Source organism: Natator depressus, chromosome 3 (genome assembly GCF_965152275.1).
Source record: "Natator depressus isolate rNatDep1 chromosome 3, rNatDep2.hap1, whole genome shotgun sequence".
NCBI lineage: Eukaryota > Metazoa > Chordata > Testudines > Cheloniidae > Natator > Natator depressus.
In genome coordinates, this window is record NC_134236.1 from 82,625,633 (window position 1) to 82,639,411 (window position 13,779).

The window sequence follows — 13,779 nt, forward strand, 5'->3', positions numbered from 1 at the left end:
GCTTTGGTCGGAAGGGGGCTGCAATGACTTACAGTTAATGGAAATCGCATCGTTTCTATGTTAAGTACCTGGGTATATTATAATTTTTCCCGAACTTAACTAACTACACATTGCCAGGAATCCTAACTTTAAAAAAAAAAAGTATTGACAAAAGAGACATTTGCAGTATCTTAGAACATGTCCGATATTACTCCAGCAATTCTTACTGTTCCTTGCTATGGGGGGGGGAGGGGGGAGGAGGGCAAATAATTTCCCACTGTCCAAAAAAAGTTCTCATTTAATGTGTGTAAAATACAAATTTCCAGCCCTGCAGAACTGTTAGCTATTTGAAGTAGATTGAAAGTGCTGTCTTTTTGAAATACCTCCCACTATTTAGTGACCCTTTGAAATTAGTAGTAAGATATCAAGCCTGACACCTTTTATATGTGTTTTCTTTAGATAGGAGAGGGTCTTTGGCCCTGTTGAGAGGAGTGGAAGGTGTCCTATGATGCTTGTTAATAGGATTTTCCTTTTACTTAGCAGAGTGTGTTTCATTTTATGAAGTCATCATTTATATGGTTTGTCCTGTTTCCATAGAGCAGAATCAATGATGCCATGGATGTTACTTTATTATAAAAATACACATAAAACCTTAGCCATAGGCAATCATTTTTGTGATAAGATACACAGGGCAAGCAAAATTAAAGGATAGAAAACAGAAAGTGACAAAGTATAAGGAGTGCTTCATTGATCAATAAAATCACAGGTAAAATACCTTGAGCGCAGCAACTCCAGACTTAGAAGTTAAACCCAAAATTACAGTTTGTTTGTAATCTAGTGAAAAGAAATTTCAACATAAATCTAGTTTATTTAAAAAAAAATCCTCTGTAAGTCAAACTACTCAGAATTCATTTAATCACTAAAATTAATACTTTCCTAAAGAATTAAGGTGATAATGTTCAGTTTTAAAGAACAGCCACATGCTAAGTGGTGGATCTAAGGAGTAAAACAGTTACTAAATATATTGCCCCTCTTAATGACATATTTAGATTTTTGAACACTTAAAACAAAGTAACAGATTTTTGGGGCTTGCTTGTAAAGTATTTCTTTGAGATTTCTTTCCTGGAATTGCACAACTCTGCCAAAATCTCTTGCAGCTCAAGCTGCTGGCAGATTTACAGTGACAGATTCTATGAATAATCACAACAGATAATAAAGAGGGAAAAAAAGCAACGAAACCCTTCAAATTAACTATTTACAGACTACTATTTATAGGAGCCCCTGAAGCACAGATTACCTGTGAGCTCATCTGATAAATCACTAGACTGTAGGATACATTGTCAACAAGACAAATTTCCTACAGTGGACCCAGTTCTAAACAGTGGTTCAAGATAAAGAGCAGTTCCAGAGAACTTTATTCAGGGTCTTATTTTTACTGTACTGTGTTATCACAATAAACTAGGCCAAGTCTTGTGTGATTTATCTTCTTTCAGTACTGTACAACTAAATGAACATGCTCTTAAAGGGTTAAATGTTTTAACACCTGCCACAGCTGTTAAGCAGTGTTGTAGCCTCAGTCTGATTTTACTTGAATGCTTTACATGGTGGGATTTAGTAAAGGGAAAGAGACGGGAAAAAGCCAAGCGGTGCAATCCCAAACTCAATTTCAAAGCCCTTGAGAAAATGCTTGCCAATTTGAATTCCATCTCATTTCTACTCTATGGTCGTGGCCGGAGGCATTGCAGCTACTGGGGGACCCACACCCAGGAGGAGACCTGAAGGCCTCAGCTAGGTATTCAGGAGCATGATCATGCTGTTGCAGAAACACTAAGCACGCTGTCTCCAGGCAGTGCAGATAGCAAGTTTAGATTCACTTCCCAGCCAGTCAAGTCCCATTTTTTTTCCACCATCTGAACATGGGCTACACAAGTCATTTATTCAGATGTGCACTTTTTTGTTTCATGCCTTTGGCTCAAAAGCCACTCTGTGACACTATGGCACACTCTGGAAAATTCCAATTCAGTATGGGGAAAAAAATCCATCCTGCTATTTCATACAAGTGAACTTTCAAGGAAAAGTCATTATCAAGGTTATGTGTAAACAATGCAGCACTTGTCACTTGACCCAACTGAAACTAGGTTACATATGTAAAGATGTGAACAAAAACTGTTGTAATCTAGTAAGTAGTTTAATATTTGCTCAAAGTGGCTTGAAGGTAGAAAGCATCCCTATCCAAAAGTCCTGCAGAATTTAATAAGAATGAAACTAATACGGTTCTATACAAATTTACTCTAAAAAACTATTAGGAGCCAGATTCTACCCTAAGCTATGCCCCCTTTATGCCAGTCCCCTGGCAGGAAGGATCCATAGGTCAATAAATGTGTCCAGGGAGGAATTTTTCTGCGGGCAGTCCTCCCACATGAGTACAGAACCAGTGTAGCTAGCTGGCTTTTACACTGTAGGTGGGAGAAAGGTGGCATGATTGGAGCATTGCAGTACTATACGAGGCTTTTGAAGCCATAGCAAGATAACAGTTTAGAGCAGCCATGAGGCTGCTTTAACCATACTAGGGGCTGGGCTGGTGCAAAAATGGGGAGTCAAAATGGCTCTTTTGAGGTCTCTTCACTCAGCCGTGCCTCACACATATTTGGCACAGGTGAGACTCTATCCAAAGAGTTTAATATAGATTTTTACATATAGGTTTGTGAGCTGTCCTACAGAACTCCATAACAGGATGTAACTCTTTATCAAATCCTATAGGAAGGTTAAGAAATCCTATAGAACACTAGAGATTAAAAAGGGGACCTCCAGAAATAAAAGCTCATCTAGCTAAGAGCTGTAACAGATTCACATCCTCTGTGGATCAGGCAAAGAGAGTCATATGTACACATACTCAATTGGTCACATAACCAATAACTATAATTGACACAAGAAACTTAAGAACGGCCATACTGGGTCAGACCAATGGTCCATCTATCCCAGTATTCTGTCTTTCGACAGTGGCCAATGCCAGGTGCTTCAGAGGGAATGAACAGAACAGGTAATCACCAAGTGATCCATCCCGTGTCGCCCATTCCCATCTTCTGGCAAAAGAGGCTAGGGACACTTCAGAGCATGGTTTTGCATTCCTGCCCATCTTGGCTAATAGCCATTGATGGACCTATACTCCATGAACTTACCTAGTTCTTTTTTGAATCCTGTTATAGTCTTGACCTTCACATCCTCTGTCAAAGAATTCCATAGGTTGACTGTGCATTGTATGAATACTTCCTTTTGTTTTAAACCTGTTGACTCTTAATTTCATTTGCTGACCTCTAGTTCTTGTGTTATGAGTAAAAACCACTTCCTTATTTACTCTCCAACCGTCATGATTTTATAGACCTCTATCATGCCCCACCCTTAGCTGTCTCTTTTCCAAGATGAAAAGTCCCAGTCTTACTAATCTCTCCTAATATGGAATCTGCTCCATACCCCTAATAATTTTTGTTCCCTTTTTCTGTACCTTTTCCAATTCCAAATTATCTTTTTTGAGATGAGGCAACCAGATCTACAGGAAGTATTCAAGATGTGAGCGTACCATGGATTTATATAGAGGCAATATGATATTTTCTGTCTTATCTATCCCTTTCCTAATGATTCCTAAAATTCTGTTTGCTTTTTTGACTGCTGCTGGACATTGAGTGGATGTTTTCGGAGAACTATCCACAATGACTCCAAGATCCTTTTCTTGAGTGGTAACAGCTAATTTAGACCCCATCATTTTATATGTATAGTGGGATTATGTTTACTTTGCATTTATCAACATTGAATTTCATCTGCCATTTTGTTGCCCGTCACTCAGTTTTGTGAGATCCCTTTGTAACTCTTTGCAGTCTGCTTTGGACTTAACTATCTTGAGTAGTTTTGTATAATCTGCAAATTGTGCCACTTCACTGTTTTCTCCTTTTTCCAGATTGTTTATGAATATGTTCAACAGTACTGGTCCCAGTACAGACACCACTATTTACCTTTCCATTCTGAAAACTGACCATTTATTCCTACCCTTTGCGTCCTATCTTTTAACCAGTTACTGATCCTTGAGAGGACCTTCCCTCTTATCTAATGACTGCTTACTTTGCGTAAGAGCCTTTGGTGAGGGACGTTGTCTGATAGTGCAAGAACACTATATTGACTGAATCACCCTTGTCCATATGCTTGTTGACACCCTCAAAGGACTCTAATGGATTAGTGAGGCATGATTTCCCTTTTTAAAAAGCAGCGTTGACTCTTCACATACATATTGTGTTTATCTTTTTGTCTGATAGTTTTGTTTATTACAGTTTCAACCAATTTGCCTTGCACTGTAGTTTGACCTACCAGCTTGTAATTGCCAGGATCACCTCTGGAATCTTTTTAAAAAACAGGTGTTACATTATCAGATGACTGGAGGGTAGCTAAAGAGATTGATTTAAGTGATAGGTTACATACCACAGATGGTAGTTCTGCACTTTCACATTTGAGTTCCTTCAGAACTCTTGGGTGAATAGCATCTGGTCCTGGTGACTTATTACTGTTTAATTTATCAATTTGTTCCAAAACCACCTCTATTGACACCTCAAACTGGGACAGTTCCTCAGATTTGTCACCTAAAAATTCTGGCTTGGGTGTGGGGTTCTCCACCATATTCTCTGTTAGAATTAGAAAAGGTGCAAAGAAGGGCAATGAAAATGATTAGGGAGATGGAACAGCTTCCATACAAAGAGAGATTAAAAAGATTGGGACTGTTCATCTTAGAAAAGAGGTGACTAAGAGGGATATGATAGAGGTCTATAAAATCATGAATGGTGTGGAGAAAGTGTTATTTACCCTTCACATAAAGTAAGAATTAGGGATCATTTAATGAAATTAACAGGCAGCAGGTTTAAAACAAAAAAGAAAGTACTTCTTCATACAACGTACAGTCAACTTGTGGAACTTGCTGCCAGGGGATGTTCTGAAGTATAAAAGAATTAGATAAGTTCATGGACGATAGGTCCATCAATGGCTATTAATTAAGATGGTCAGGGACACAACCCCATGTTCTGGATGCCCCTAAACCTCCAACTGCCAGAAGCTGGGACTGGATGAAAGGGGGATTGATCACTTGAAATTATCCTGTTGTTCATTCTCTCAGACGGATCTGGCTCTGGCCACTTTCAGAGACAGGATACTGGGCCAGACGTACCATTGGTCTGACTCAGTATGGCTGCTGTTATTATTGGGGCTGAGAGTGTTTCTACCCTTAAAGAGCACTGGAGATTAATGGCTTGAACTTGGATCTATAAGAGATGGGTACTAGCGGAAGCTGGATTTGATTTAAAGCTAGGAAAATCAGAGTCACTAGTCAAAACTTTAATAAAGAAGGAACTGAATATAAATGAAAAGAACTGCTTTATAATGGAGTAACAATCCAGTGAAAGGTTTAAGGACCAATGTCTATTTCTCACATTACTTCAGCAGTAACTTGTGTGTCAGTTGCACCCATAACTGTTAAAAACTGATAAACCCAAGCAGTTTTTAACTTGGAAAACACAAGCTTCCTTTAATCTCTTGGCAATGAAATTTAGAGAATCCTTTGTACCATGTTTTAGTTCAGCCAACAACTGTCCTATTGTAGAGATCATAACTGATGCTACCCCATACCTTTGCTGTAAAAAGCAATAATGCTCACTTAAATTCAGAGTCAGCATGCTATCTATGCATAATCAGCTTTATGAAAGACCAGAAGAACATTTGCTGCCTCCATAGAGGTCTTCTGTTTAAAACCATGTAAGCAATACAAAGTTGGGAACTGTACCTTATTAAGCCCTTTGTCTCCAACTTGTCCAGATCTCCCAGGAAGTAGGATAGCGTTCTCTTCTTTCTAATATTTAAATCCATATTTTAACCACACAGTGTACAAAGATATTCTTATAACTAAGATTCTAGCCTAAAGGACCAAGTGTCCTTGGACTGCTCTCAAAACATTTCTTCCATGTGGCAGTGAACTCCATTGCTGAAAAACACCTGGCCAATTTAAAATAATTTTATAGAAGTACTTCAATTCTAGTGGTGACCAATAAAACATTTACACTAGTAGGAAGGGAGATATCTCTAGGCTGCAACCACTTGTACAGGTCTACTTTTCCTTCCAGGAGAGGGCAATAGTACATGCACAGGTGGGAAAATAGATATCTGAAAGTAGCATTTTATTTTTTACCCAGTTATGGCAGAAACAATGTTCACAAGAAATTTCAGGGTAGACCTGTGTAAAGTATTCAATTGAAAACAAATGGTTGCAATATAAAATAGACATTCTGTACTCTTATCTGATTACCGGGCTGCACAGAGCTCTGTAAATATGAAACAATGAAACTGGACACAAATAGGAAAAAGATCAACAGTCGGAGGAGGGAGAAAATATTTTTCTCTTTTAGGAAATTCCCTAGGTAATTAATAACTCCTCTTAGTCTTACAGTGTAGTTTCATACTAATTTAACAAAAAAATCTAAGTTTAAACACTTCATTTGTTAAAATTAATTTTGATAAATTGAAGATTAATTTTTATTGAGAACCCAGAGTGTTGGCTTGCAATTTTTATACAAATTAAAAAAAAATTATGGCAGTAAAAAAGTATGATTTTCTCAACCTCATGTCTAAAAAAGTGAACAGATTTTACCCAACCTCAAACACAAAAAAATCACTTGGAGAAAGGCCAATGGGAATTTCAGCCAAAAAATGCTTCCAAAAAAGTTATGAGCAGTGAAAATATGGGGTTTATAATAGAAGACTAGACAGAACTGTAACTAGTGCTATTAAGCAAATTATATTTAATACAGCTGGTTGGAAAACTGAACTATTTTTCATGAAAAATTTGTCAAAAAGTGTTTCCAACCAGCTCCAACTTATAGCAGTATTAGTACTGACACTACTGTTGAGAACGCACCTATTCTTATTCCATTCCCCACTTTCAAATAGCTCAGACTAGCCTGAAAAAGTATATTTTGCTGAAGATTCATATACTTTAAAAAAAAGTCTATTAAGTGTGGATATAGTGTGTGTGTTTTGGGGTTGGGGGAAGATACATTCGTAAGTCCTGTGTATCCACACACTTTAAAAAATGTAACAAGTTTACTTGCCCACAAAACAAAAAGTTGTTTGATAAGCTGGAGAAAAGTCTGACTAATGCAGACAAAAACCATCTTTTTTTAATAATGTTCTCCCATTACACCCATTTTTTTATGCTGGTGCTGAACATAATGATGCAAGCAACTAAGTCTAATTGTACAAAATTATTGCTAGTGATTTGCATATGAAATACACACCTTTTACTGCCTCTAGTTGGCATTGTTTAACTAGATTATAAATAGTACATCTGAAATGCTGCAAACAGAAAACAGTTTATGTTGGGCACATGCTATGAATGAAGAAATGCTCAGACACAATGTGCAAGTTGGAGAGCTTTCATCAAAACGAGCCAAGATGGGAAATGGTTCATTTCCTAATCATGCCCTTGCTTTGCAGAAGCCAGTCTACAGAAAACCTCATAAGTAAAGCTCTCTAAAACACAGGCATTCATGCCACCATGTGGGTACGGATCACCCTCTTTGTTATCCCCAAGTGTTTCAGATTTTTTTGCTAATTAGTCCTACATATATGACAGCATCCAGTACATGCTTTTAAATAAATCTGAATATCTCATCTGGAGTATTTTGCCACAAGATGCCAAAAGAAACAACCATCTAGTTGTAAAATATTGTATTCTGGATATGAAAAGGAATGAGACACACAAGGTGGGTGAGGTAATAGCTTTTATTGGATCAACCTCTGTTGGTGGAAGAGAAGTTTTTGAGCTTCACAGAGCTCTTCTTCTGAGATGAAGACGAGGAGCTCCGTGAAGCACGAAAGCTTATCCTAAACTTTTGTACTGGAAACCAAAATACCTTTTTTTTTTTTAAAAAAAAGGGCTATATTTAATTGAGAAATTAAGTTTATTAAAATTATAACTGGGGCAATTCCCCCATCATTCTATTTATTAACTAAGGGCCACAATCCCTTAGAACATATTGAAAAATGGTTCATTTACTGTATGGTAACTGCAGTGGGAACAGCAATTTCATCATGCAAAAAGAGTTGTACTTTAAAATAATGGTCCACACACTTCTCTTTCTGATTGTTCTATTTTCCCAGAATTAGGTAAATACTAAGGTGGCATGCTGCCTTTGGTTCTGTTTTGAAGAACGAGAGAACAAGGTAAGTTTGTTTCTCTTTTTATCTCCACAGTTAAAAACTCCCATAAAGAACATTCTGAAGGTGGTTACACAGGAAATGAAGGAATACAAATCTCCATTTAAAACAGGTAGGAGAGAGAAGGAATCTCCTACACTTGGGGGACCCAAAGCATTCCTCCGGCTAATACAGAAGATGTCATTGATTTCTGAAGCAAGTTTAAGGGAGCTCTGGGCAGGGTCAGGCAAAAACACAAATGCTTGAAGAGAAAAGACAGGTGATTGTATGAAGCCTCTGCTATCAGTTGCCAATTTCTTAATTGTGTCAAACTTTTTTTTTATAATTTAAAGTCATATGGGCTAATTATGTTTTCTCTAGTTAATCTATCATAGGTTATTTCTAAGGGAGTTACCAAAGTGGGATCAAAATTCTAGAGGAAAATGTCATTCAGAAAACAAGGATGTTACAGTACCAAGTTTATTCTGAAGGAGAAATCCATGACCCCTGGCTCCCTTAAATAGCTAATACAATTTATGGAATGGGTTAGGAAAGGATATTGAGAGAGTCTGATGAAAAGATTGTCAGAACTAACTACTTCTTGAAATACTTCTTCCTTTGAACTGCTTGTTGACTGAGAGACTGCAAAGATCTTAGCTTTGTATTTCATTACACACTGTAAAGATGAAGTGTCTGGAAGCTTTTGAAGAGTACAATGGGCTCAAAACCTCACTCTTCTCTGAGGTCAGGGCTGAGGAGAGGAGGGGAAGGAGGGACAACTGAAGGGGCCCTGAACTCAGGGGGGTCCCCAAAACAAATATAACATCCATGCAAATAAAGTGAAATGGGAGGGATTGGGGCCCCCCAGTGAACATGGTGTACCCCCAGGTTTCTCTCAAAGGGTCTGTCTGAGGTTCCACTAGTTGATGAGCAGCAATAGCAACCAGTGATTTGACCCAGTAGTGTCCTGCTTGGCAAATCTGTTGACAGCACAATTACATTACAGCACAAAAAGGAAACACAATCTGCTCAAAGAAAGAAAAAATGGAGGGAATATCACAGAGCAAGTCCTGCCCTGTCTAACTTTTGGTCTAAGTTTAAAAGGGGGAAGATGACCTTTTATTTTATTTATTAAAAAAAACAAACCCCCAAAACTGGAGTACCACGTGCTCCACTCATTCTGCCTGACTTTACGCACCAGTTGATCAAAGGTGTGTTCAGTGTAAACAGGCCCAAACAGCTCAGAATCACTGGAAATCCTTCATGTGAAGTGGAAGGGAAAATAATTAGGAGAAGCTGACCCTCTCCCCAACAACAGCTAGAGGGAGATTCCCCACTCCAACATCCTTCTCACAAGGCTGGGGAAGAGAAAGTCCACAGCTCGCCCTCCCTCAGCTGCCAGGATGGGAACAATGCCTCCCCAAAGAAGTGCCATTTTATGGTTTCATTAGAATAACAACTTGCCAATTGTATAGCAACTTCCACCCAATGATCACAAACATTAAAGAACTAATCTTCACAGCCTTGCAATACATAGCTGTCCCCATTTTACAGGTGGAGAAACAGACCTAGAGATTAACTGGCTTGCACAAGGTTGCACAGCAAATCTGTGGCACAGCCAGCTTAACCACTGAGACCATGCTTCTTGAAGGGGCACAAGTTAGTGTAAGAAGTGTAGTTTGTTGAGAGACAATAATGTGGCTTAGCTATGGTTTTGTGCCTAACTGTAAGGTGGCACCTGCAATACAGTAGTTAGGATACAACTCAGGAAGAGTGACATAGGGGTATCAACTAAAGTGAAGTACTTCTGTCATGAGGTGCTGGTGCTTTCACTTGCAGTGATGCTGAAGACTAGGAAAAGATGACAAAAACAGAGGCAGCCTAATTGCTATGCCAGAATATGAGGATGGGGAAAGGAGACAATATATAAAGGGCTTATATCCCTAGCTTTACACTTTATTTTTGGTTTCATAACAAATGGTCATTCTAAACTGTCCTCTGACATTAGTTCCGTCTCTCTTCTTTGTCTGGGAGCATAGCATATGGAATGCTTCATTGTTTTTATTTCTTATACAGCATCCAAAATATACTAGAGCTTCATGTAGCTCTGCACCAATCACTCTAAGCATCGCTCCTGAACTGGTGACTAGAACTATGGAGGTAGCTATGCTTCTCCAACCCTCCTCAGCCAAAGGATGATGCTTATAACACATGGCCTTCAGGATGTGGGTGGGCAGAACAGGGGAAGGGTGTTGACGGGAAAAAACTGATGAGCCTTCCTGGTCCACAAAATGTGGGGAAGAAGTCATCAGAAACAGAAATATGTATTTCTAAGAGTACAGAAATCATGATAATTCTCAGCAGTGACTGTTCGCTAAAGGATGATGTTGGCACACGAACAAGTGGATATAAACTGGCCATGAATGACATTTAGATTGGGGATTAGAAGAAAGTTTTTAATTATCAAAGGAGTGATGTTCTGGAATAGACTTTCCATAGAAGTAGTGAGGGCAAACAACCTAACTGCCTTTAAAATGGAGCTTGATAAATTTATGAACAGGATTATATGACTGGATTGCCTGTGATAGGGAACTTGACTCGATGACCAAGAGGTTATCACTTCCAGTCCTATAGTTCGTATGTTTTGCCTGTAGGGTTCAGTGTAGGGTATCCGTGAAGGATCCAAAACAACAAAAAAATCATGCTTCCAAAGAGTTACTGGAAGATATCACAGATCTGTTTATTACGAAGGCATTAGTAGGAGACTGTTCATTTTCACCAATTCAACCAATGACGCTACCTGTCTACAATATCACTACTATTTAGTTTTCTTTATTTGTCTTCAGTAAGGAGATGTTGATAAAAGTTGTACTTTCAGGAAAAGAAACATATGCCCCTCCCGTAATATGCTGCCTGTTTCTTCCATGCTACTGAGCGTTGTCAGTGGAAATCAAGGGGAGTTGAAAGGACTCAGGATGTCTCTGGAGTCCCTCAGCTTCCTGCAAGATCAGCCCCTGAATTACCATGAAGCATTTGAATTAAAAAGTAGGCTCATGGTAAGGAGAAAGCAACATGTGGCTCTTACAAAACGTAATGTTTTAAGACTAAGTCTGATTTATACACAGTTGAATAGAATTACTAATTAACTGAACTTTAGTAAGGTAGTGTAAAGATTTTAAGAATAAGAATAAAATGCTCCAAGAATTCAGTTCACTGTCAAAGGCATTGAAACTGCACTTGTATAAATCTGAGGAAGTACACTGATGTCGCAAGTACACTGTGCACGCACACGCACACGCACACACACACACACACACACAGAACTTTAACACATGTAGCTTTATATTTTCCTTTCAACTGAATGCAACATGCTGGTCCGTGATAAAAAAAAGCTTTGTGACACCTTACTTTTTTGCGGGGAGGAGGAGTAAAATTTAACAGAAATAACTTCACTTAATGTTTGAGTGAGCGATGTAATGAAATCTGTTTGCTGTGCTAGCTGTCTCCAGATTGGTCTGTAATTACACCACAGAAGGAAGAAAGGTAGCTGAGTCTCAATCTAGATCATTTATGTAAACTCAGCCTTCTTGTCAACGAAGTTCTCAGATTGCACGCATGCAAACCACAAAAATCATCTCCTATGAACAAACTAGAGACAGTGTCAAATTGCAGACTTCTGATATACCTTATATTTTCTGTAATTGGATTTAAAATCTGACACACTAAGGTTAAAAAAAACTTCTCATGTACTGTATATTTATTCAGAAGAGTAAAAAACCTGTGCTAACAGAAGACTATTCCACACTCATTTCTGCCAAAAGATTGATGCTGAATATTACAAATTCACATTTATTTGACTTAAGTGAAAACAAGTGTCACATAAATCTGGGAAATTATTTAGGGTAAGATTGCGCTGAAACAAATTGCTTGATCTGGGGGAAAGATTTTTTTCCTGAAAGCATTGAAAACCTTATCTTTGAGCCAGAGCAAAGTATTTTATACATACAGTATAAAAACACAGGCAATCAATTCTCTTAACTGAGCTAAATTAATATTTGATTAAATATTATAAAGCTCCTACTTACCACGCTTGACACATTCTCAGCAAGTTTCTCAAATACTGAAAGCATTAGGCACAGAGTAATTTTACATTTGAATACATAAAAACAGTGTGAGGAGACATAGCTGCATGTAGACAGATAAAGGATTTTTCCTCATTAATTCCCTGAACTGCCCTTCATGTTGATAAATTGGTACATTAATTCTTGACTTAAACAGCCCTCTCTCTGGCAATTTTAGAAAGTGTTTCTCCTGACACCTGCAGCTTCAGGCCCCCCTCTGTCCTCTCTAGTGCAGGAAAACCACAGGCCACCACATTGGCGCCATCCCTGGCTATGTCCAATCAATAAGGACTTATTTCCTGTCCATTTGCTGAGGTCACAGAAGTGAGTCTCATTAATTATTTCTACTGGTGCAGCCTCAAGTATGCTTCTGGCATGACAAGTGAAAAGTGTTTGACCTTTTTCCCCTAATTTTGTTTATAGCAGTTCCAAAGAACGCATGTTCATTCAGCAATGTGGTAAACGATCAAAAAAAAAAAGAAAAAAAGAAAAGGCAACTAACAAATTTAGTTCTTTTAAAAATACAGGATATTTTTTCCTTGTCCCAGCCAATATCCATCTAGTTGTTTTCTGCAAACGAACAGTTTATTTCTTGAATTGTATGTCATGAAAATCTGGTCACAGCATAAACCATGTTTTCTAAAGCAGATCTGGCCTCAGAGGGAGGGAAGCACTCCAGGGCCTCCAGTGCTCTGTTTCCATGGTAATGACATAGGTCAATAGCTGAAGTCACACCTTTGCCAGCCTTGACTGCTTCTTGCAACTGTTAGAAAACACATGCATAATAAAATTATTTTTGACAATACTTCGTATACAATTAGATCTAAAAAAAGAAACGGAGTACTTGTGGCACCTTAGAGACTAACATTTATTTGAGCATAAGCTTTCGTGAGCTACAGCTCAATTATTTCTAAGATAACAGTAACACAGCTGCTACTCTGAAACCAGTAACAATTCAGTATTTCCATTACCTTTTCTTGAGGTAAAGAGGGCAGCTAAAATCAAATCACTCAGAAAGTTCTCATACTATTTGCAAATATAAAGCTGCTCTACTTCAGCTCCTAACTACAATAAAACCCCAATCAATTTAAACTACACAACTACTTCTTGATAATTCAAAATGCTAAGCCTTACAAGCATGCATGCAACAAAGATGGGAGGTTTTTAAATATCTGGACCTGTCCCTAACCAGATAATTTTTGTGTAGCATACTAAGTCAACATGTCAACCAAGCACTTATTTTCTTGTACTCCATATATGGGTATCACAGGTCCAAATGGATTTATAAATACACATTTTCATATTTCATGTATTATATTATATATTTCATATTAATATATTTTATAAATACATATTTTCATAGTTCATAAATAGATAATTCCAGATTCCAGGCAGACTAAGGAGGATATGCACACTCATGTCTCCATCGCTTATATAATTTATCAATAGTGCTCTT

At 38.0% G+C, this 13,779-nt stretch overlaps 1 protein-coding gene across 1 annotated transcript in view; it reads right to left on the minus strand.

Annotated features, from left to right (window-relative positions):
• Nucleotides 1-10,918: 10,918 nt before the first annotated feature.
• Nucleotides 10,919-13,779, minus strand: part of PDSS2 (decaprenyl diphosphate synthase subunit 2) — a 189,813-nt gene continuing 186,952 nt past the window's right edge. The window contains exon 8 of the mRNA XM_074946894.1: nucleotides 10,919-13,086. Within this exon, the coding sequence (XP_074802995.1) occupies nucleotides 12,928-13,086 (159 nt within the window). The 3' untranslated portion in view covers nucleotides 10,919-12,927. The remainder of the gene's footprint in view (nucleotides 13,087-13,779) is intronic.